The following is a 26683-nucleotide window of genomic DNA, read 5'->3' as shown; positions in this document are numbered from 1 at the left end:
AGCTCTCAGCTGCACTATTATAAACTGTTGTAGAAATGACATTTACATTTACACTATTTACTGTAGAGTGTCACCCAAATGAGGATGGGTTCCCTTCTGAGCCTGGTTCCTCTTAAGGTTTCTTCCTTTTATCATCTCAGGGAGTTTTTCCTTGCCGCCATCGCTTCCGGCTTGCTCATTAGGGATAGGGATAGATATATGGTATTTTAAATTAAGTTAATTTTTTAAAATTAATTTTAAACTTTAATTGTATATATTCTCTTATTTATTTTTATTCTTATTTTTTCTTCTTATTGTTATTATATATTTATTTTTTTCCCCTCTCTTCTGTTTCCATACTTCTGTAAAGCTGCTTTGAGACAATGGGAAATTGTTAAAAGCGCTGTACAAATAAATTGAATTGAATTGATTTTTTTTTTGTCCATTGCATCATGCAGATGCCCTGTCCTAGGGTGACATACAGAAATTAATTCCTGAAAATTAAATTAAATTGAAAAACAATGTAGATGATTTGCTGGCAGATCTTTTCTAACTTTTCTCTTTTTCTTATTGTGTACATCTCTCCATGTTTTATCCTTTTTATCAACCCCACACAGGTATATATCCTTACAACTTACTTTCTCTATCTCTGCCCTTCATTCACAGACTGGTGCTTGACCATGCCTCCACAGCCGCCAATGGCCTTATCACTGGTATTATGTAGAGTGCATCTGGAAAGTTTTCACAGCGCTTATTTTTTTTCCACAGTTATACAGCCTTATTACAAAATTGATTAAATTCATTACTTTCCTAAAAATTCTACAAACCCTATAATGACAGAAGAAGCTTGTTTGAAATCTTTGCAAATTGATTAAAAATAATAAACTAAAATATCACATGTACGTACATATTAACAGCCTTATACCGTCTATTCTTATTTTCTACAAAGAAGAATCTGGCACCCACTGGAGCTGTTGACGGGTGAATAAACCCTCTCTGAGACACTCTGAGATTGACAGGGTATACACTTTGCCTCAAGGGGGTGCTGTATTGGGTGAGGAGATTTGGGTGAGGAGCTTACATGAACAGTCCCACGGTCAGTGTGGTGGTTGTCAAGCGGCCATCTCTTTGTTAAACAACTTCTTGAGCTTCTTATATTCTTTGGGAATGTGAATGATCACTTGAGCCCTGGGGCTTTCTAAGGAAATCAGCAAATCAATTCATTCTGGTGCCATGACACTTTGAAACCAATGATGACCAGGTCCATAGGGGATCATATCATGTAGAGGGTTAATTTTTGGGAGTGTAATAGTTTTGGAGTCCATTTGGAGGATTTATGGTTGCTTTGGTGAGTGATTGCTGATTGGCTGATTGTTCATGGCTGTGATCCACAGCAGAGTGGTGCATGAGGTGAAGGGTCAAGTCCAATAGGGCTGGGAAAGTTTGATTAGCATATCTTAAATGTGCATAGAACCAGGCTTTGGAGACAAGGGCTTGTGCTTACCTTACTGGAAGATAAAGACAATGGTCATAGTCAGGCAAATCAATGAAATAACATTAGAGGTTACCTCTTTATCAGGCTTGTCTTAAATGTGCAATGTAATGACATATTGGGGACAAGTGGCATAATTGTTTGTACAATCAGAATACAGGAGACCCAGGCACACATTTTATCCTTTTGCTCAATAATTCACAAAAAAATGAATTTAGAGTTTGTGTAAAGATCACAGTTAACATGAACAATAAACATGAACATGATTAACATGAAACTTTCTTTATTACAGGTACCTGCAATTCACTCTGAGGCTGGGCAGCCGTAGCACCTTAAGTTCCTGTCCTCCACCAGATCAGCCAGGGGAGGGATTGTTGCTCCATTACTCATTTGATAATGGCATCACCTGGAGCCTGCTGCAGCATTACTCTTATGAAGGCTTTCATGAGCCCAGGTAGCCAAATCCTTCTTATTAGAATCTTGTATTTTAGCTTTTACTTTTAGCTACAGTTCATAATGTGAATGAAGCAAGTCTGTTTATGACAGCTTTTTTATTCTGTACTTTCCATGACTGTACTAAACTATTTTTTGTGTGTTTTGGTCTGCATTTGGTTTTCAGTAAAATTGAGTCCAAGCTACATAGAAACTGTTATGATGAATAAATGGATAGCACCTTGTCTCTGTTAGGATTGTATCAGTAGAGCTCCCACCTGGTGCACAGAAGTTTGGGGTACAGTTCCGCTGGTGGCAGCCACACCACTCGGGCAGTGGGCAGGATGTTTGGGCACTAGATGAGATCAGCATGACGTCGGTGCTCTTTAACACCATCAGTCTGGACTTCAGCAATGTGTTGGATGTCACCCAAAATCTGGGGTTCTACTTGGGACGTGTGCAGCCCTACTGCCAGCATGATTGGACTCTCTGGTACAATAGCAAATGCAGACATGCATGCACACATTCAAACATACAAGATTTACTACATTAACTGCTTAATCCAGAGTGATAAACAGAAGTGGTTTGAAGACTCTATCAGAGCTTACCAATTAATACATCAATAATGGTTCACTTGGATAACTCTGTAGGGAGGTTAAATAATACAGAGATAAAATATCTATCTATCTATCTATCTATCTATCTATCTATCTATTTATCTATCTATCTATCTATCTATCTATCTATCTATCTATCTATCTATCTATCTATCTATCTATTTATCTATCTATCTATGTGTGGAGTTGTGGAGAGAGCATTACAATGGGGTGTTGTATGAGAAATTTGAAAGGTTGAAAGCTGCAGTTACATTTGTATTTACTTGCAATGGTTGAAATGCATTCAGAGGTAAACCTGCCAGCAGAGTTGAAGCAGCCCAGTTTGAAAATGACAATAGACTGAAACACTGGGAATTTGTGGAGCAGCATGGTAATAGTTTGCTTCCTAAATGGAAGCAAACTATTACCATGCTGCTCCACAAATTCCCAATCTGCTGAGGGTGAACACAAGAGTCTCATTGACAATGTCAAATGTGGCCAAAAGATTGAGGAGGATGAGGATAGGTGACAGTTAGCTGAGCTAGCAGCATGCAGTTTCTCAGTGACAGAAAAAATGGCAATATCTGTGAAATCTGCCACTGGTTGTAATCCAAGGGTGGCTAAGATGTGAAATGTTTGGCGCTTACAAGGTTCCTGCGCAGAACCTTCAAACATTTCACATCTTAGCCACCCTTGGATTACAACCAGTGGCAGATTTCACAGATATTGCCCTTTTTTCTGTCACTGAGAAACGCGCAGAAGCTTCAAACATTTACTTGTAGAAGGCCTTGTAGTCAGCAGAAATCCTGTCCAAGGAGAAATTGGACAGGATCACATGGTAAGAGGCAATATCTCAAGTAGTGTTTTCTTGCACTTTCTGCTAATCTTAATTCTCTCCAAATGCTGCACAACAAATTTGACAGCCAAGGAGAAGGACAAGAAGTCTTCTTAGATTTAGTAGACAGAGGACAGTTGTGGTCCATGGTTGGGAAAAGAGGAAAATCTGAGTCTAAGGTTGAGGAAAATGTCTCTGGGTCAGGAAGAGACAAAAGAGTGCAGAAAGCTACGGAAGAATGGGATAGAGTGGAGGTGTCAACAGGTTAGAGAGAAATGTTGGAAGTTGGTTTTAGGCAGAATATTCAGAATGAAGGATACCAGGTGATGATAGGTAGTGTGGAATGTGATGGACGTCATGTCAACAGATCACCAGATCCAGGACATTTCATCTATTGTGCATTGTAAGCCAGCTGTTAAATGTCATGGAGATGAAATTCAAAAGAGGCAGAAGGCTCTATACTATATAGACTATTAATGCTTCAGAGCATATTCATAACATTAAGTCTTGTGTGTTTTTAGAAACAGGTATGTAGGAGGCTTATAACTATGTGAGGAACTGCCGAATTGCTTCCAAAGTGAGGTTGTGGAAGACGGTTTTATATCACAGGTCATACACCATGGTAAGGGTTAGCACAGCAACAAGACACAAGGTATGTTTACTGCATTAGTAAGGTCTCTCCTAGGCAAAAATGTCAAAGAAGACTGCTGTTTCATGATAAGGTGGCGAAGCTATTTTTAAGAAACACAAAGAAATGAGCAATGTTGAGGGCTGTAGGTGCAGTGGTCAGCCAAGTAAACTTAATGCAGCAGATGAAAGACACACCTTGATAACTTCCTTTCAACTTCAAAAGATGTCCAGCAGTGGCATCAAACCGGTGTAACCCATGTATTTCAAACTGCTATCTGTAGAAGTCTGGCCAGACGACGTCTTCATGGATGAATTGCACCCACAAAGCCATACTTCCAACGTGGAAACAAGACTAAGCAACTTGAGTGTGCAGAAAAATGGCAACAGGCGCTTTGAACTGATGAGCAAAAGTTTAAAAGGTTTTTTGGCTGTAGCAGGAGGCAGGTAGTTTGACAATGGCCCAAAGAGTGGTGCATTTGTAAGTTAGTGACATGACATGCAGCTAAGTATGGTGACCCATACTCAGAATTTGTTCTCTGCATTTAACCCATCCAAAGTGCACACACAGCAGTGAACACACACCCGGAGCAGTGGGCAGCCATTTATGCTGTGGCGCCCGGGGAGCAGTTGGAGGTTAGGTGCCTTGCTCAAGGGCACCTCAGTCGTGGTATTGCCGGCCCGAGACTCAAACCCACTACCTTAGGGATAGGAGTCAATCTCTCTAACCATTAGGCCTCGACTTCCCGCATTAATGAGTGTCTGCAAGCAACAGTGTAACATGGTGAAGGTTCCTTGCAAATTTGGGACTTATTTTCTGCAAAAACGTTTTCTGTGTGTATGTATGTATTTCAGAACAAACTAGTCTGACTGTTCTCCTGTTTCCACCCACAGAACTGTGGAACACTATATTCAATACTCAAACCAGCCATTCTAATATTTGATGTGAACAATTACTGAAGCTCTTGACTTCTCAATTTTCTGCTCTTCTACTCCATGAATGTCTGATTTAAAAATTGCATGAATGAGCAGGTGGACAGGTATTACTATAACAGCCTGTGAGTCTATATACTTATATATGTTTATTAAGTATGTATGTATGTATGTATGTATGTATGTATGTATGTATGTATGTGAAATACATAATACTTATATTCTAAATAGTCTCTCATGCTCAAACTTGCACAGTTTCTCTGGGGAAACTACTCTTGGCTCCAGTATTCGCTATGTGGAGACTCAATCTATGCAGATCGGCGCCTCCTATACATTACAGTTCTCCATGATAATGGGCTGTGGTCGCAATCCTTCCCCTCATATTGACACACAGGTTCGACTGGAGTTCTCTACCAATCACGGTTTAACCTGGCACCTAGTTAGAGAGGTGAGACAAATGGTCTTTAACCAAAACTCACACACATAAAGAGCAAAAAATATCGATATAATTTATCTAAATGTAATAAATTTTGTTAATATAATGTTATTAGAAACAAAGTAATTAAACAATATTCATCTCTGTTTCTATGAAACCCAATAATCAGCTGTAATCAGAATTCACATCGTTTGTTAAATGCATGTTGAATAGATAAAAAAAGATGTGGCCATACACCAAAGTGTTACTTTCATTAATCTTGATTCTTTAGAGTTATCCTCCTTACTTAGTCACTGACCTTTGGTGTATTACCTGGTGTATGTCTAGAGTAATGTTCAATGCCCATTCAACATCCATACAACTAATGATAGAAACTTGAGGCTGTGGTGGAGGTTTACCATTTAAAAGGAAATTAACCATAAACATACAAAGTTCAAAACCAAGGATCAATAATCTGGAAGTTCAAACCTTGATCTGGTTGTGCATCTGTGAAACTTAAAGCTTGTGTGAGCAATTCTGCTAAAAATTGTGTGAGCAATTCTGCTAAAAATGGGTAAAGGTATTGGAATGTATTTATACACTCATTTTCCTAATTTGAACAACAAAGCAAACCACATAAATTCACTAAATATTAATTTATCAATCTAATAAATTTAAATGAATTTAATAAAAAAAAATATTTATTTGACAGAATTTTCTTCATACCTTATATATACACACACACACACACACACACACACACACACACACACACACACATATATATATATATATATATATATATATATATATATATATATATATATATATATATATATATATAAACACCCCAAATACATTTTAATACCTTTGGCAGCAAATGCACCTACTAGTATTTAACACTCCACAAGGAGCCACATTTGAATTTGGAGACCCTCCCCAATTCCTCTTTAGTAGTACACATGGATCAGTTCAAGGAGCTGAATATTTATGTTTATTAGTCAGTTTTAAAACCACAATTAATGTTCATTGATTTTGTTCATAACATCAGATGTAGTAGTGGTACTTTCTTGACACACAAATTTGGACTTGCTAATTAATTAGATATTTGTGCATATATAAATCTACAGTTATCAATTATCTAATAATAAAATACTACAAAAATGTTACTGTTGTTAGTCATTTACAATGTTGTTTATTTTAATGTGTATCTCACAGGTATGTCTTCCAGGAATGCCTAGTTGTCCTGAGTTTACTGCACCTAGTGTCTACCATCCTTCTGAGTTCATTAATTGGAAAAGGATTACCATTCCTCTACATCAAAAAATATGGTAAGTATAGGCAAGTATGTTTGAGTAATTATGTCAATATTATATTGCCATTATTATGTCAATCCTCAGGAATATTACGCATTTATTTATGTATTATTTTTATTCATTATATTCTTATTTATTATTTTTTTTCAGCACACATATATATATATATATATAATATATATATATATATATATATATATATATATATATATGGCACCTGCTATTGGGTGGGATATATTAGGAAGCAAGTCAACATTTTGTCTTCAAAGTTGATGTGTTAGAAGCAGAAACAATGATGATTTGACAAGGGCTGAATTGTGATAACTAGACAACTGGGTCAGTGCTTTCAAAACTGGAGCTCTTTCGGCGTTTTCCCAGTCTGCAGTGGTCAGTATCTATCAAAAGTTCAACAATGGTGAACCGGCAACAGTGTCATGGGAGGCCAAGGCTCACTGATGCACGTGGGGAACAAAGCCTGGCCCATGTGGTCGGATCAAATAGACGAGCTACTGAAGCTCAGATTGCCAAAGACGTTTATTGTGTTTGGTTCTGCAAAGCCGCAGATCAGTCAGGGTGCCCATGCTGACCCCTGCCCAACAATGAAAGCCCTAACAATGGGCACAAGCTCATCAGAACTGCTGGCAAACCATATGAAAAAACCCATAAGAAAGTGGTCTGGTATGATGAAACATGTTTTCTATTACATTATGTGGATGATCTGGTGTGTGTGCTTTGTTCACATGGGGAACACATGGCAACAGAGGCAGTGTGATGTTTTGGGCAATGTTCTGCTGGGAACCCTTGGGTCCTGCCATCCTTGTTACATTGACCCGTATTATGTACCGAACCATTGTTGCAGACTATGTACACACTTTCATGGAGATGGTATTCCCTGATGGCTGTAGTCTCTTTCAGCAGGATAATGTACCCGGCCACAAAGCAGAAATTGTTCAGGAATTGTTTGACACATAATGAGTTTGAGGTGTTGACTTGGCCTACAAATTCCCCAGATCTCAATTCAATCGAACATCTGAGGGATGTGCTGAACAAACACGATCTATGAATGCCCCACCTCACAATTTACAGGACTTAAATGATCTGTTGCAGACGTCTTGTTGCTTACTAATATCTATTATCTAGCAACAAGACAGTTATGTCACCTATGTACTTGATTAGCCAGTCATAGAAGTGCTGAAATGGCACCCTCAGTCCAGGTTCCTGACTTGTTTCTATGATAGTATTAGCCTAACAGAGATCTGTTCAGAACAGTCAAGGTGGTGTGCAGCCTTGTAAACAGAATAAATGTTGGTGTAAACTGGTTCAAAAATGCTTGTTACATGGGCTTGTTACATGGGCCAAGTGTGGTGGAAAAAGTGATAGACTTATTTGGGAGCACTGATTTCAGGATTGCATAGTTAACATCCCTGGCAAGAAGTGGTCACTGCTGTCATATTTTGTTAGAAAGTAGTGTAGGAAAATAAAATGATGAGGGTGAAGATTTTAATGAAGAAGTTTATACCAGCGTAGCAGTGACAAAATACATGAAGTACTTTGGGTTCATCAGAGTCAAGAAGAACATAGGACAAATCCTGCTCAAGCATTTTACACTGCTTTTCCTATTGTTATATTAAATGCGTATGACGGTCCTTAATGTCCTGCTGCCACTCCCATACTAACAATTTAATCAAGGTTATTCATTTAGTGTTTTTAACATATTACCTTATGATACTTAAGCCTTTTTGGAATGAGTTCTTTCTGACATATATCTTGGAGTAGAATCTGGGTGCATACAATCTTTCATTAAATACAGTCACCTATTTGGCCTTGAAACACCACATCACTTCCTTTACACAGATTACAACTCCTGTCTTGGGCAGGTGCCCAGTGACTGTGAAGCCTTGTCTAGTTTGTCCTCCTTTGGCCCTCAGAAAATCTTACCCATCATCGAAACCTCACCTCATGAACACTGGTTATAGCTCCATTTCATAAGGCACACATATCACAGGTTTTCTTCTTAAAAATTTGTTTTATGTAAAATATTACTTGGGTTTGAAGCAGAGACATTCAGAAACCATCACAGCCAACAGAAACATTTAACATTGATCATGAATTATCTGCAATCTGACATCTCAATATGGAGCATATATAGCATAACATAATGCACTGACAACAAATAAGAAAGATGTATACACAAACAGCAGTTCTGAAAGTTATCTATTAAATCAGATCAGAATAGGCAATAACCAAGTCACCATTATGCATTCGTTTAGTCGAAGCATTGTCTTTTCCTACCAGACCTTGTTGAGCTTTGACAATATGGTTATACTTTCTTTGCATTAATGACATTAACACATAATCCAATTTTGGTAACTCAAAATCAAATTCTGGGATATTTTGCACAAAGCCTAGTTGTTTCTCTGGATACAATGACATTGTCTGTAGAGTAAAATCTACACATGGAAAGTAATATTTTCCTATGGACCAAGCTGTCTCTGGTATTATACAAAATGAGGTATCATTAATCAGAAAAAGTGTCTGGTTATCATTAACAAAGATAGAAAAGTGATCAGAAGTTGTGGTGACATTTTCTCCTGTTTTAAACTTGTAAAATTATTGTCTACATGCATTAGGTTAATTATACAAGCCTCATAGTTAGTGTGGGGTTTTCCACACAATAGATGAATTTCCGAGACATCACACTTGCAAATAAAACCAAATGTAGGTTTGTCAAAGCATTCTGTGATCAGTCCTTGCCATTCTACAGATTGTAGTGATAAATGTGGGTAGGTCCTTTTATTCCTTTAACACATTCTTCTGTAATATTCAAAATTGTCCATACTTGAAGTTCTCCTCTAAGGAGGTCTCTAGATGAATTGGTTGCAAAAGCACCATGACAGCTGAGGAATGCTGTTGTCATGTAGACTTTACACATTCCTGTCCACTATCTCTGGGGCACTGTTCATTTGTGTCTGGAGACCATGCTGTAAAGTTCACCAAAACTGGAACATGGATCCATTGCAGGTGGTTGATTAGCACTTTGGAATTGCATTGGGCACTCTTGTATCTTTAATGCTGTCAAGAGAGCTGCCATCCTAGTCTATCCCCTCATCTTTAATTCTTTTTGATTATATCTGAAAAACACTTGAAAACATAATGAATTTATACCCCCCTTTTTTGCTAAAAACACAAGACAGAAAACATTACAAACACATATGATTGCCCTTATGATTGCCATCAGATCTTTTATGATGGTAATTGAACTATGTGGAACCATCTCTTACCAGGTTGTCGGTTTTTAGTTTTGTGGCAGAGCTTGTGAACTGAATCTCTGCAGGGTCTTACCCAGTGATTAGACCATGGGCCCTCATGTTGGTAATTTTTTACCATGACTTCATCACTAATTTCAAATTTGTGATGGTGCACATCCTGCACAAAATGCATCTTGTTTTTCTAACTGTGCCAAATTTGCTGAGTGGCTTGGTGAAAAATAACATGCAAAGAGTTAAACATATTCTTGAGCTTCTTTCTCAGTCTGTGTACTGTAGCCTTTATCTGGTTTAAATCAGCAATTCTGTGGTGATGTTTTGGGGCCTGTTCTCTTAAGGGAAAATTTGCATTACCTTAAATTTGTCCCTTTTTGCCACATGAATAAAACACCTTGGGGTTATCTTTCCATTCAATCTCTAGCAGTATAGTCCTCTTTTTTCCAGGAAACCTGGTGGGCTCTATTCTTAGTGAGCTTTGTAACACCTACAGTACTGCTGACACAGGATGGTGTCTTTTTGAGTTAGCATTACTGTTGTAAAGCAACAGTAGCAATGGTGTCATTATATTCAGAGAGATGGGTTACAAATATTGACACAGCAAAATGAGTGGGTCACATTTAATAGAATTAAAACTGACATCATTTGGAGTGATTTCAAGATTGTTACTGAAAGTTTTAAATGTCTTGAATAATCGTTCTGAAAATGCTACCGAGTGCTCCCCTTTCCTCATGGTTACATCAAATATTTTATCCCAGTCAACTGGCATCATACCTAGGATGTCAAGCAGTGGCTGTTTCCTCTCTAACTAATTGGCAGTTTTGCTTTTTACTTTCTGATTAAATGCTTCAGTCAAAGTGTCAGGCAAACACGCATTTAATGACACGCATACATCACTATTAAAAAAAACACGTAGAAAGAGAGTGTCACATGAATGCTAGTTTACTCTAAGAACTCTAGCAGTTAGGGAATTTTCAGATTGTGGGCTCTGACAACATTCAGTTCTAGCTACCTGTCCAGTGACTACATCAGGATCCAGATTATGTTGCGGCAGAATAGGGTCCGAAGATCAGTTCAAGTTTTCCTCCATAACAGAGGGGAGGGGGAGGGGGCACTCTTCGAAGACAACTGGCATTCCAGCAGGATCCATTAGCCAGCTCAAAAATGACTGGCCAAGCTGCTGTTTGACCTGGAGGGGCTCACACAGGAAAGAGCACAATTTATTACTGCAATGTGGCCTATGGGCTCTTGCCCTATCCTGCTCTCTTATCTTTGTGAGCCAACAGACTTTTAAGATGGCAGCCTCAGTGCTTAGCTCCTCAGTGTTTGCTCTGTTTTTGTTAGTTTTTACTGTTTTGTGTCAAGGAAATCCGATCAGTTTCACCAGGGATGAACTGCTGAACATTCGGCGGTACACACCACAAGATCTTTTACCAGTTTTTGATTATTCCAATGTTTTGCTGAATATCGTAGTTGGCGGAGTGGCTGCGCTGTTTAAGCGCTTCAGGATGCGCAGGCAGGGAAAGCGCGCTGACGCACTAGTGAAACTCAGACAGCGCGGGTTAAGAACACCGCTGCCTAGCATCCATCTGGCGAATCTCCACTCTCTATCCAAACAAAAACGGACGAACTCCTTCTGCTCACCCAGACTAATAAGGATTTTTCAAACTCTGCTGCTCTCTGCTTCATGGAACACATAATGACTGAATGACTCCATTCCAGACAGCGCGTTAAGTCTGCCGGGCTTTCAGCTCTTTAGAGCGGACCGCGACGCGGAATCAACGGGGAAATCGCGCGGCGGCGGGACGTGTTTTTACATGAAAGGTGGTGTTCTGATGTGTTAAACAAGATGTGCTGTCCAGATCTTGAAACACTCTTCATTAACTGCAAACCATTCTATTCGCTGCGAGAGTTTTGCTCGTTCATTCTGGGGAGTGTTTACATTCCTCCACAAGTGCACGTGAGCTTGGCACTACAGACACTCGCTGATATGATCACAGAGAGTGAGCAACAACACCCAGACTCTGTAGTAATAATTATTGGGGACTTTAATAAAGCAGTTCTCTCACGTGAACTGCCAAAATATAGACAGCATGTTACATGTCCCACCAGAGACAGTAACACACTGGATCACTGCTACACTACAATAAAGGATGCATATCACTCTGTCCCACGGGCAGCTCTGGGACCCTCTGATCACTGCTTAGTTCATCTCATACCGACCTACAGGCAAAAACTAAAATCAGCTAAACCTGTATTAAGGACTGTAAAAAGATGGACTAAGGAAGCGGAGCAGGATTTACAAGCCTGTTTCTCTCTCACTGATTGGACTGTTTTTGAAGCTGCTGCCTCCAACCTGGACGAGCTCACAGAGACTGTAGCATCATATATCAGTTTCTGTGAGGATTTGTGTATTCCTACCAAGACTCACTTAACTTACAACAATGATAAGCCATGGGTCACTGCAAAACTCAGCCAGCTCCGTCAGGCCAAAGTGGATGCTCACAGAAATGGGGATAGAGTCTTGTACAAACAGGCCAAATAAAACACTGGAAAAGGAGATCAGAGTTGCAAAGAGGAATTATTCTGAAAAGCTAGGGATTCAGTTTTCCTCTAACAACTCAGCTTCAGTGTGGAAAGGTCTGAAAGCCATCACCAACTACATGACACCATCCCCCCGCTCTGTGGTGAATCAACAACTGGCAGACCACCTGAACGAGTTCTACTGCAGGTTTGAAAAAGTCCAATTCACACCTCCTGTAAACCCTGACTCAGACACACCTACAATTCAGTTCAGTGAAGATGATGTGTGTCAGATCTTCAGGAAGATCAAGAGAAGAAAGGCACCAGGCCCAGACAGCGTTTAACCAGCCTGTCTGAAAACCTGTGCTGATCAGCTGGCCCACATCTTCACACGGATCTTCAACACATCACTGGAGCTGTGTGAAGTTCCCTCATGCTTCAAAAGCTCCAGTGATGTGTTGAAGATCCGTGTGAAGATGGGGGCCCAGACAGCGTTTACTGGACCCTTAATGGATCCTCTGCAGTTTGCCTACAGAGCAAACAGGTCTGTGAATGATGCAGTCAATATGGGACTGCATTATGTTCTGCAGCATCTGGACAGACCAGGGACTAATGTGAGGATCCTGTTTGTGGACTTCAGCTCTGCTTTCAACACCATCATCCGATCACTCCTCCAGCCCAAATTAACTCAGCTCTCTGTGCCCTCCTTTGCCTGTCATGGGATCACCAGCTTTCTGACAGACAGGCAGCAGCTAGTGCGACTGGGAAAAGTAAAATCCAACACTCGCACAATCTCCCAGGACCTGAAGTGGGACATTCACATTGACTCCATTGTGAAAAAGGCCCAGCAGAGGTTGTACTTCCTTGGCCATCTGAGGAAGTTCAACCTGCCACAGAATCTGCTGAAACAGTTCTACACTACCATCATTGAATCCATCCTCTGCACCTCAATTACTGTTTGGTTCAGCTCAGCTACCAAATCAGGAGACTACAGAGGGTAGTCCGGACTGCTGAGCAATCCATTGGCACAACTCTCCCCACTCTCCAAGATCTGTACTTCTCCAGAGTGAGCAAAAGGGCAAAGAAAATCACTCTGGATCAAAGAAAATCACACTCATATCCAGCACACTCCCTCTTTGAACTGTTGCCATCTGGTCGACGCTACAGAGCCCTGAGCACCAGAACGACCAGACATAGGAACAGTTTCTTCCCTCAGGCAATCCATCTGATGAACACTTAACACACAACACTTCATTGCACATTTCACACTTGCACATTTGTACTATGTATATTTCAATTGCACATTTCATACTTGCACATCTGTACATACAATTTTGCCTACATAGTATATGTCTTTCCTTTACAGTGTTACACTGTGGAGCTTCTGTCACTAAAGCAAATTCCTCGCATGTGAAAACATGCCTGGCAATAAAGCTCTTTCTGATTCTGATTCTGATTCTGAACATGATGCTTACTGTTATATCTGGCACTCATGTTGTGCTGATGTTGATGAACCTGTGCCCAAATTGAAGTGTTCACTGGTAGCTGATGAGGTGGACACAGCCTGCGCAAGGGTAATTCTAGCTCCCTGCCAAACATGAGATTTGCAGGGGGCACCCCAGTGTTGCATGTTGTGTAGCACGATAATGCAAGAGGGACTGGGAGACAAAAATAATAACAAAACATGGTACAATTCTGAAGCATGCACATCAGCCTGACTTTATGACAGTATTACTACAACAGATAATAACAACGAAGAACTAGATAGCAACCACAACAATCATCATCTGTAAATTTGTAAATGTCTGCATATTGCTGCAAGATCTTTAGAAATTCTAATGGATCTTGTTAGGCAAGATCAAATTTAGCAATACTCACAGCTTAAAATTCATTGGGTTTAAATCCTCTGACCACAGTAGAGGTCTTTGGTTCCTCCCCTCCTTCACTAGCATTCATAGTTGTAGTAGAATGAATTGGTGCCATATTGAATCTAACTGTATAGTCAGAGTATTGACTACTGACTGACTGAGAATCTCTTCTGAGTTCCTGTCACTATCCAGCTTTTCAGGAACTTGGTTACACAACGTCACATACAGAGGTCTTACTGGTGCTTGTCTCAGTTGTGCCATTTTTAATGAAATTGACATGCAACCTTTGATTCATTCAAATGTTTCTACCTATGAACTAAGCATGCTGTTGTTAGTTCTAGAGAGTGTAATCTCATTCTGCATCCTGAATTTAATAAAATAAATAAATAAAACAGACACAATATATCAGACTTTTGAACTCTAAAACCTCACTGTTTCGTACACAGCAACTCTCTGTCAGGCCTAGGAGTTCAACTACAGTAACACTCTCAACTCACAAACAATAACAGTTTAAAATGTAACACTGTCACAGAACGTGAGACAAAACCACATTAGGTCGTTTTTCTTGTGTGTTATATTTTAAAACAAGTCTACGTCCCCAAAGTACATTGGACTTAAAACACTGTCACAGTACGTCAAACAAAACCACAGTATGTTGAGTTACTATTTTAAACTATTTAGAGCCGCAGTGCATCGGGTCTTCTGCACTATCACCAGTTTCAGTTACTTCAGAAACTTTTTCGTTATAATGTCGCCACCACACTGCGTCGGGCTAATTCAGTTACTTTATAATCTTAACAGAATTACAACAACTGCAAAACAAGTTTAATTTACTTTAAAAACCTATGAACTTAAACACTTTGCTTCAGTTACTTTAGAAACAAGGATTCAAATAAAACTCTGTCACCACACTGCGTCAGGTTAATTCAGTTCCTTTAGAATCTTAAACAGAAATGTACATAATAGAATAACATCTGTACACAATAGAATAACCTCCTGCTTCTGCTCAATAATTTATAAATCTATTTTACCCTTAAATTTTTCTTTGCTAGGTTTTTGTAAAATGAGGGGGTTCCCTGAATAAAAAACAGCATAAAAGAAGAAAAATCTGTTTTTCTTACCTTTTTTTTTTTTTTTTTTGAAATCTCTCGCTGGGTGGCTCACCAATGTAAGAACAAAGATGAGGGAAAAGATCTCAAAATGCATGAAGTACTTTGGGTTCATCTGAGTCAAGAAGAACACAGGACAAATACTGCTCAAACATTTTATACTATTTTTTCCTCTTTCCTTTAAATGTGTATTGAGTGTAAGAACTGAGTATCTCCCAAATGGCTGGGTCACACATTGTCATCTAGCCGGATGTCTTTAAATGTTATTCATGGTCACATACACCTTTTGTATTGTTACAGGTGTTATCACCCAGATGGTCGCTTTAAATGGTATGATGACTTAAATGGAATGCTCACGTATACCCTTTGTTTAGTGACGGTCCTTAATGTCCTGCTGTTGATCCCATACTAACAGTCTAATCAAGGTTATTCATTTAGAGTTTGAAACATTCTACTTTATAATACTTAAACCATTTTTGGGAATGAACTATTTCTGACATGTATCTTGGAGTGAAGAGAAACTAGCAAGAGAGTAGAACATTTTCATTGTCAAATAACAGCACAGTGAAAAGTTAAATTTTCACAAAATTCACATATAACAACTTTGGATGTTTGGGTCAGAGCACAGGGTCAGCTATGATACTGCACCACAGGAGCAGGGTGGGTTAAGGGCTTTGAGGCCAAATGCTAGTCACACCAATCATTCATTTTTCATCTGTTCACTCACTTTTTATTTTGTAACTTGATAAGGATAAACAAGAAAAATGTCACACGTTCCAGGTAGATTTCTTGTACTAGTACCTGGACTGCAATATTCTGATTTTGCACTGATTTGACAATTTTGCACTATTTTTCATTTGTTTAATATTTCACTTACATTTTCCATCACATGAATAATGCTTTTTTTGTTTAAAGACAGCATGCAGAGGCCATCCATATCAGAGGTGCATCCAAACTCCAGAAAGGGTTAGTGAGAGTTAGTTTGTATGCTTTGGGTGGAGTTAGCAATATCATGAACTCCAGCATTAGAGCCCTCATGGCAGAGCAAATGGGTGATTGCAGCATAAATTCAAAGCCAAATTTAATGCAACGGTTAACCATCAGGAGCACCACTCCTCTGTTCTTCACATGTCTCTGGTATGCATCAGAGAAAGCTCTATTTTATGGCATTTGAAATAAGCTTTAAGCTTTGTGTGAATAAACTTTTTTTGTTGGGATACAGACTCATGAGATAACACAGGACAGTGATTCAAAGATTATATCATGTCATGTTTACCAATTGAGATTTTCTCCTGCGGGTTTTGTGCCCTTGCTTGGCATGAAATGCAAAAGTGATTTTTTTTTATTTGTTTTTGTTCCTCTCTTTCTAAAGCAATCATTGTGATAGGCATGTTGTATGGTCTGTGAGCTGGGACAGGATGTTGTTTTGATCTGCCACGAGGGGTGTAGTTTATTACTGCATTTGTTGCTTCCAGATAATTCACTGTCATATGATATATATATATATACTGATATGTTCTGAAATATGTACTGGTGCTGTGCAAAGACTGATAAGAGCTTTGAGGGAAGAGGGTACTGGTCCATTTTTGGCTTTGTAGACATTGACAAGCATTGGTGTTTTGAATCTGATGCATGCAGCCACCAGAAGCCATTGGAAAGAGTGTAGAAGTGGGATGGTGTATGAAACCTGTTGTGTAAGACTTCTCTGCAGCTGAATTTTTGATCATTTCCAGAATTCCATGAAGAGGTAGACCTACCAGCAAAGTTGCAGTATTCAAGTCAAATCAAGAGGAATTTATTGTCATTTCAACCACATATACTATAGTGTAGCAGTTTGGAAAAAAGCTAACTGCAGGGGGAGGTGAAGGTGGTAGCTGGGTCTTGATGTGCCTCATGAGCCTCTTGAAGCACTTTTTCTGTTTTTTTTTCTGTCATTTTGAGACTGGACAACTGCAAATGACTGCTGGCAGGTATATTTATGAATGCACTTTGTTCTCTGCAAATGATCCAAAATTCATCAGCATGAATGGTTTTCAACCTGCTTAAATTGTCACATAACATCCCACTGCTGCACCCCCTCCATTGGCTTCCAGAGGCTGCACATATCAGATTCATCACTGCACCTCACTTCCTCAGATCTACTAGCACTGCATAACTGGTCCCAACACTTCCATCGGCCGAGTCACAGAATATCTTTAAATGACAGGTGAAGACCTACCTCTTTCTGAGACAGTTAAACTAGCAATTATTTCCTCTGCTTGTTTTAAGTGTATATAAAAAAATACCTGAACAGAGTTTTAGGCTGATGGTACTCTAAGTCTGTAAACTAGAGAACCAGTGTTAAGGTATTCAGTGATAAAGACTTCATAGCAATTTTGTATGTCACTCTGCAAAAGGACATCTGTCAAATGAAGTTTGAATGAGTTACCTCACAGTGCCTGGAAACTCTGTCTCAAGCTTCAAACCCAAACAGACCAGGCAAATACTGGTGTGGAAAGTGGCCACAAGCATGCAAGTATTGGGACTGGCACCGGGAAGTTGTCACATTTTTTCCACATTTTGTTATGTTACAGCCTTATTCCAAAATAGATTATATTCATTATTTTCCTCAAAATTCTACAAACAATACCTAATAATTTCAACATGAAAGAAGTTTGTTTGAAATCTTGTACATAAAAAAAAATCATGTACAAAAAATCATGTACATAAGTTTTCATAGCCTTTGCCATAACACTCAAAATTGAGCTCAGGTGCATCCTGTTTTCACTGATTACCTTTGAGAGGTTTCTACAATTTCATGGGAGTTTACCTGTGGAAAATTCAGTTTATTGGACATGATTTGGAAAGGCAGTGCATGTCAGAGCACAAACCAAGCATTGAAGTTCAAGAACTTGTCTATAGACCTCCGAGACAGGATTGTATCGAGCCACAGATCTGGAAGAGGATTGTAAATTAAAGTTTGAAACCACCAGTACTCCTCCTAGAGTGGGCTGCCCAATGAAACTGATCGATTGGGGAGAAGGGCCTTAGTCAGGGAGTTGAACAAGAACCCCTTGGTCACTATGACAGAGCTCCAGCATTTCTCTGGAGAGAGGAAAAACATCCAGAAGAACAACCATCTCTGCAGCACCTCAGGTGGAAGCCACTCCTCAGTCAAAGGCACATATTAGACTGCCTACAGTTTGCCAAAGGCACCTGAAGGATTCTCAGACCATGAAAAATAAATTCTCTGAGGAGTATTGAAATCTTTGGCCTGACAAGTGTCATATCTAGAGGAAACCAGGCAGGGCTCATTACCTGGCCAATACCATCCCTACAGTGAAGCATGGTGATAGCAGCATCATGCTGTGAGGATGTTTTTCAGTAGCAGGAACTGGGAGACTACTCAGGATTGAGAAAAAGATGAATGCAGCAATGTACAGAGACATCCTATATGAAAACCTACTCCAGAGCACTCTGGAACTCAAACTGGGGAGAAGGATCATCTTCCAACAGGACAATGACCCTAAGCACATAGCCAAGATAACAAAGTCATGGCTACGGAACAACTCTGTGATGGCTGTGAATACTTATGTAAATGTGATTTTTTATTTATTTATTTTTTTTTTAAATAAATTTGCAAAGATTTCAAAAAACCTATTTTACATTAGGGGGTACTGTTTGTAGAATTTTGAAGAAAATTATTAATTTAATCCATTTTAAGGAAGCGCTTTTTTGCTGTTCCTCCATACCCTGGTTTTCCCAAGTTGCATTGGCTCCAATGCAGTCACTTTGTATGGGTTAGACCCTAGGTCTAACATAGCGGCAATGTGTGAGCTTACGGTGCTGATTGCACAGTAGGTTATTCAGCCGACTGTCAGGATGATGCACTGTAACAAATCTTCACTTTTGCAGGCAGTTTCTACTGCCTGTAGAATGATATCATTCCAACCACTATGAGCTGTGAAGGTATGGAACAGCTTGTTCAGTAAGGCATTTGTGCAGTTGCAATGGCTGCACTGAAATCTCTTTACCTCCCGCTGTCAGGGATCAGCCCGGACTTCTGGCCATGTGCAATTTTTGTTGTCATGTGTCTTTGTCTGTTCCTTCCTGTCTCCACACCTGTTCCTAATTGTATCGGATTGTCTCTTGTACTTAAGTGTGTTGCGTTTCCAATGGCAGCGTAAATCATTTGTGTGTGTGGTCACGTCTAGTCATGTTAACCATTGTTACGTGTTGTCATTTGTATTGTTTATTTCGCGTATTTTACCATGTTGTCTTTATTGTTTATTAAACCCCTGTCATTTGAAGCTATCCTGCACATGGGTCTGTCTCCCTCTTACCCAGACTGTGACACCTGCGGGGTACTCTGAAACTTCCTTAATCATCTGGGGAAGTATGAGAAGTACCATGCTTTGGTGTTGCTATCCCATGGCTGATACGGTAACGAGGAGTCGTAAGGCTGGTGATCCATTTGCAGCATTTATTCAGAATGCAAAAACAGACAGGCAGGGTCAAACACGGCAAACACGAAATCGTAGGACAGGCGAAAATCAGAAACGAAAGGACAGGTAGGAGGTCAGGGCAGGCAGCAAACAATCAGAGAATCAAACACAGAAACTAAGTCAAAACCGTAACTAAGACAAACAGGAAACGCTCAGAATGACTGCTAGTGCAAGTCGAGACTTCGCAATGAGGTCAAGTTCAAGTTCGTATGATCGTTTGTCTGATAGGAAACAGGTCGCGCCGCAATCAGTCTTTGTGATGGATGCTGGGAGGCGTAGTCCGGAAGCAATTAATATTCCGGAGACGCTTCTCTACGTTGCCGGTCTGGAAGCGAGGCAGTTGCGCTGATCGTGACAGAGCCCTCCCTGTGAGCAGCTCCCGATGCGAGGGCGCGTGCGATGCCGGGGTCGACCACGAGACCGGGGAGCAGGCTTGTCTGGGTGCCGCAGGTGGAAATCGGCGGTGAGCGAGGGGTCCAGATTATCCCTTGCCTTCAACCATGAGTGTTCTTCCGGACCGTACCCCTCCCAGTCGGCCAGGTACTCCAGGTGGCCTCCTCTGCGTCTGGAGTCCAGTAGCTCGCGGACCTGGTTCGACTCTTCGTCGCTGATCAGTAGAGGTGGTGGCGCAGGTGGGTTGGTGGAGTCCTCTGGGTTCCTTGCCGGCCCCTCAGCGGGTTTTAGCAGCGAGGCATGGAAGGTGGGGGAGATGTGGTATGTCGGAGGTAGCGCCAGGCGGTAAGATACAAGGGTTAATCCACCGAGTGATCCGGAATGGACCCACATATTTGGGACTAAGTTAACGACAGGGCAGGTGGAGACGGAGGTCGCAGGTAGAGAGCCATACCCACTGACCTGGTTGATAATCAGAATGCTCTCAACGATGTCTGTCGGCCTGTGTTTTCTGTCTACGAATGGCTCTCTGCAGTTGCCGATGTGCCGCGCCCCACGTCTCTTCGCTTCGGTGAAACCATTCGTTCATGGCCGGTAATTCGGAGGGCATGCCGGACCACGGGAACAGAGGAGGCTGAAAGCCCAGGACGCACTGGAAAGGGGTCAAGCCGGTGGCGGGTTTGATGAGAGAATTTTGCGCGTACTCAGCCCACAGTAAATATCTGCTCCAATCGGTCTGATTGCGCTGGCAATACCAGCGGAGAAAGCGGATGAGTTCCTGATTCAGCCGTTCCGTCTGCCCGTTGGCTTGAGGATGATACCCTGAGGTGAGACTGATGTTGACATTTAACTTTTGAAGAACGCCGACCAGACTCGCGATGTGAACTGAGGACCTCGATTGGACATGATGTCTTCGGGCAGGCCGTAGAAACGGAAGATGAAATTATATAGCGCTTCGGCTGTTTTGAATGCTGTGGGGAGCTTTGGTAGGGGAATTAGACGGCACACTTTCAAGAATCGGTCGATGATCGTGAGGATAACCATGTAGTTGTTCGACCGGGGCAGATCAGTGATGAAGTTGAGCGTGATGTGTGACCAAGGTTGTTGTGGTGTTGGTAGTAACAGCAGTAAGCCTGCAGTGGGTTGATGAGCGGACTTTGATGTGTTGCAGACGGCGCAGCCGCGGACAAATTCCCGCACGTCCGTGGACAGGGACGGCCACCGAAACTGGTTCTGGACCAGGTGCATTGTTCCAGCGACGCTGGGATGGCCGGAGCTGGGAGTGGAGTGCAGGAGCTCTATGAGGTTCGCGTGCAGATTCTCGGGCACGTAGGTCTTTGACGGGGGCACTCTGTGGGCGGTGGCGTCCGCGCATTGGCTTGAGTGATTTCCGTCATGATATCCCACTGTATCAGTGCGAGGATGTGGGTCTCGGGGATCACGGGCTCGGGAGCCGACCTCCCGGAACATCCGGGACAGAGCATCGGCTTTGGTGTTCTTGGTTCCCGGTCTATAGGTCACAGTGAATTGACAGTGAGTGAAGAATATGTCCCACCTCGCTTGGCGTGGGTTCATGCGCTTAGCAGCACGGAGATACTCGAGATTTCTGTGGTTGGTTAGAACTGTGAACGGTTGTCGATCGCCCTCCAGCCAATGCCGCCATTCTTCGAACGCTGCTTTCATGGCTAGTAACTCGCGGTCCCCCACGTCGTAGTTGCGTTCTGTCGGAAATAGCTTGTGGGAGAAGTACAACATCTTGTTGGCCGGACACTGCCATTGAGATAACATGGCTCCAATTCCCATGCTAGAGGCGTCCACCTCCACTACGAACGGACGGTCCGGATCAGGGTGGTGGACTATGGGGGCTGAGGTGAAGCTTTCCTTCAGGCATTGGAATGCTGTAGTAGCTTCAGGTGACCAGGTAAGCCGAGCGGGTGCCTTTTTCGTCATAGACGTGAGTGGTGCGGCGATCGTACTGAACCCGCGGATGAAGCGGCGGTAGAAATTGGCGAATCCCAGGAAACGCTGTAGCTCCTTAATGCTCTGCGGCCGGGGCCATTGCAATACCGCCCGTACCTTGGAGTCATCCATAGCGACCCCCTCAGCTGAGATGATGTAGCCTAGGAAGGTCGCTGAGGTCCGGTGCCAGTGCAGTGGCAGTTCGGTGGCTCGAGTCTTGCTAGAGGCCACCGTGAGGTCCGGGTTGAGTTGAATTGGAGGGGTTCTCCTGTGGGCCGCAGATGTTGGATGCATGCTTCGTCCCAGCTCGAGATTCGCAGGTCAGTCCAGGAAATGACGGGGTTGTGGAGCTGAAGCCAGGGGAGACCCAGGATGAGAGTGTGCGGAGAGTGGATGATATGGAAACGGATGAGTTCTCGGTGGTGAGGCCCCACTTGTAGCTGGAGGTCCTCAGTGATGCGCGTGATGCGGCCTTCTCTGAGCGGGAGGCCGTCTATTGCCTCCACTGCCAGAGGGGAAACACACGGGATTACTGGTACGTCATAGGTGTGAGCAAATTCCCCTGACATAAAGTTCCCTGCGGCACCGGAATCGATAAGAGCGGACAGACTAATCTTTTCCCCTCGTATTGCGACTTGCACTTGAACTTGTGCGTAGCTTAGAGATCAAGGAGTGAGGAGATCAGAACTCATCGGGGTGTTCCGCCTGCTAGGAGGCCTGGTGGGGCAGGTAGCCGGTCGGTGTCCGGCTTCTCCGCAGTACAAACTTGAGTTGGAGGCAGAAGCGCCGCGCTCGTTCTTCAGGCGTGAGGCGTGCAAAGTCGAGCTGCATTGGTTCAGGATCCACAGCGTAGGGAAGGGTGGAGCCGTCCTCTCCCCAAACCGTGGTGGCCCACTCCAGTGCTTTTCCAGTAAGGAGCGTGCACAGGAATGCTATGCGGCTGGCGGCAGTTGGGTACAGCGCCGGTTGCTGCGCTATGAAGAGCGAGCACTGCATCAGGAATCCCCAGCATTTTCCGGGGTCTCCGTTGAACTTTTCCGGAAACACAAGTCGGGGGCTGGCAACGGTCGGAGCTGCACCCGGAGCGGCTGGAGAGAGACCCGCCGGTGGTGGAGGGTTCGGTGCCGTGGTGATTCCTCGCAGGCTCTGTAATGCCGCGGCGAGCTCTCCAGTGAGCAAGGTGAGTCGCGTCAGTTGGTGGTGGTGCCCTGCAAGCTGCTGTGCTTGGGCGGAGAGCTGTGTGGTGAGCTGGAAGACAGCTGCTGGATCGCTCGCTGGCAAAGTCTCCTGTAACGAGGAGTCATAAGGCTGGTGATCCATTTGCAGCGTTTATTCAGAACACGAAAACAGACAGGCAGGGTCAAACATGGCAAACATGAAATCGTAGGACAGGTGAAAATCAGAAACGAAAGGACAGGCAGGAGGTCAGGGCAGGCAGCAAACAATCAGAGAATCAAACACAGAAACCGGAAATAAGACTAACAGGAAACGCTCAGAATGACTGCTAGTGCAAGTTGAGACTTCGCAATGAAGTTCAAGTTCGTATTTATACTCGCTGGCTGATAGGAAACAGGTGGCGCCGCAGTCAGTCTTTGTGATGGATGCTGGGAGGCAGAGTCCGGAAGCAATTAATATTCCGGAGACGCTTTTTTGTTTCATCCATGTAGGCCTCAGGCTGATGTGTAAAAGTTTTGCATTGTCTGAGTAATCATACATTTTCTATGGGACTTAGATCTACCTTGATAAATGAGACCCATTACCCCACCAATTACAACTCAGTCCTTAAACCTTTCATTTCTCCAATTTGATATTTACTTTCTTTTTGAAAACATCATCTTGAAAATGGAGTCTTAAATCAGCAATTGTCTTCATTTATGTGTGTAGTTTTTCAGTTGCAAAGCAATCATCTATCATTAAGTACTGGGTATGTTTAGCAATTTATTGGTTGATACTATTGGTTGATACAACAATTTTGAATGATTCATTTTGTTGCCATTTGTGAAGTTCACTTTCTATGGGCAAGGGAGGGCTTAGAACCAATAACACAGAACATAGCAGACCAGGAAGGAGCATTTCTCGATTTTATTTTTAAAAAATATTTTAAAATTATTATAGAACATATGACTGAAATGGATTAATTATTTTAATCAAATTATCTTAATCTAATACATCATATTAATAGCACTTTTATATATTAGTGCAATTAACAGGTATGTAGTATTTTAAAGTAAAATAAATAAATAAAAAATAAGCCTTTAAAAAAACAACAGTAATGTTACATTTAATGCCATAGCTCTGACAAATTCAACAATATAGCAATTGCAATTTTATTTGTCACTCATTGTTTTGTTTTTTTGTTTGGCTTCAGGTCTAGTGCCACGCGATTTCGCTGGATCCAAAACTTCTATGGTGAGCAAGATGAGTGGGCCTTAGACAATATCTACATTGGGCAACAGTGTCCAATAATGTGCTATGGACATGGCTGGTGTGACCATGGTCACTGCAGGTCAGTCTTTGTATGATTTCTTAAGGTTATATATAGCCTAATAAACAATAAACACTGTTGCAATAGTAATGAACACTTTTTCCACTTGCGTGGGTCAGGGCATTTGAGATACTCTGACATCATAGCAAACATTTACGAAGAACACAATTTGAATATATACAGTATCTCACAAAAGTGAGTACATCCCTCACATTTCAGCAACAATTTTAGTTTATCTTTTCAAGAGACAATACTATAGAAATTAAACATAGATATATTTTAGAGTATTCAGTGTACTGCTTGTATATTGGTATAGATTTATTGTCCTCTGAAAATTAATGTACAGCCATTATTATTATTTTATTATGTCAAAATAACTGGCAACAAACGTGAGTACACCCTAAGTGATAACATAACATTGTTTTGCCATCCAAAGCCACATGTCCTATTCATATTTTCATGTCATTGTCTGCCTAACAGGACCATACAAATTTGTGTATCTTGTATTAAAGTTTTAACATTTGTTGCTTTGATTACAATTCTTTCATAATGTCAACACTGCATGTTGAACATGGCACCTCATGGCAAAGAACACACTGAGGATTTAAGAAATTAGAATTGTTGCTCCCCACAAAGATGGCCTAGGCTATAAAAAGTTCAGTAACACCCTGAAACTGAGTTACGGTACAGTGACCAGGATCATACAAAGGTTTTCCAAGAAAGCTTTGAATGGTCTCACTGTTGAGACCATACGTCACACACTGCAACAAGTGTCAGGGAACAAGGAAGTCTTCAAGGATAAAAAGACCCACATGCAGGGATAACAAGAAAAGGGGGTTTATTTAGGGAAAAAAATAACAAATGGCTAGAAACACTAGGGAAACTGGGAACACAGGAACCCATGAGCAAGAACACAAGCACATTACTCAGCAAAAAAACAGATGCAAGACAACCAGTATAAATAGGGGTGACAATCATTGAAACATAAGGAACAGGTGTGCAGAGGCGGGAACGGATAAGGAAAGGACGGGTCCCAGCCATACCTGATGACAATAAATCAGTTTTCAACATGTACTGTAACATTCTGAATCAGAACATGATGCCCTCCCTTCAGTAACTGGGCCGAACTGCAGTTTTCATGATAATGACCACAAACACACCACCAAGACAACTGCCTTGCTGAGGAAGATGAAGATAATGAAGTTGCCAAGTATGTCTCCAGACCTGAACCCTATTGGTCAACCTATGGGGCATCCTCAAGCGGAAGGTGGAGAAGCGCCATGTGTCTAACATCTAGCGGCTTTGTGATGCCATTATGGAGGAGTGGAAGAGGATCCCGCTCTCTTAGGGTATACTCACATTTGTTGCCAGTTGCTTTGACAATAATGGCTGTCCAGTTATTTTTAGAGGAGAGTAAATCTATACTGTTATACAAGCAGCACATTGGCTACTATAAAGTATATCCAATTTTTATTTCTATAGTTTTTGTCCCTTGAGAACATATAATGGATTTTGAAATGTGAGGGGTGTATATACTGTATATTAATTTTATATTACATTTTATTTATATATTATATGTATTTGTATGGTGCTTGTAACAATTAGCATTGTCTCAAAACAGCTTTACATAAGTACAGAAACTGAGTGAAAAAGTAAGAGTGAAAATATTTATTCAAAAATAGATACTGTATTTACCTTTTTTAAATTAATTTACAAACTGCAAAGTGAACAAACAGGGAAAATCTAAATAAAATCAACATTTGTTGTGATGTCCCTTAAACCCAGCCTCTTGCACACTTTGTACACTTGCATTATGTCAAGCAGGTGCTAACGATCATCAGTAAACTGAAACACAGTCATTAACTTGAAACAGCTGTTTAGGAAGCTTACATATGAAGAACAGCCAAACTTTGCTACTAAGGTGCAGTTGTGGAAGACAGTTTCATGTCACAGGTCATACACCATGGCAAGAGA

At 41.5% G+C, this 26683-nt stretch overlaps 1 protein-coding gene across 1 annotated transcript in view; it reads left to right on the top strand.

Moving 5' to 3' along the window:
* The window catches only part of reln (reelin), a 395099-nt gene that overhangs the window by 250355 nt on the left and 118061 nt on the right, over positions 1–26683 (top strand). Inside the window, exons 19-23 of the mRNA XM_060877712.1 lie at positions 1764–1925; positions 2159–2395; positions 5150–5342; positions 6528–6640; positions 24593–24730. Of these exons, the coding sequence (XP_060733695.1) occupies positions 1764–1925; positions 2159–2395; positions 5150–5342; positions 6528–6640; positions 24593–24730 (843 nt within the window). The remainder of the gene's footprint in view (positions 1–1763; positions 1926–2158; positions 2396–5149; positions 5343–6527; positions 6641–24592; positions 24731–26683) is intronic.

This window comes from Tachysurus vachellii, chromosome 9 (genome assembly GCF_030014155.1).
Source record: "Tachysurus vachellii isolate PV-2020 chromosome 9, HZAU_Pvac_v1, whole genome shotgun sequence".
Lineage (NCBI taxonomy): Eukaryota > Metazoa > Chordata > Actinopteri > Siluriformes > Bagridae > Tachysurus > Tachysurus vachellii.
This window is presented reverse-complemented; position numbering and strand designations above follow the sequence as displayed.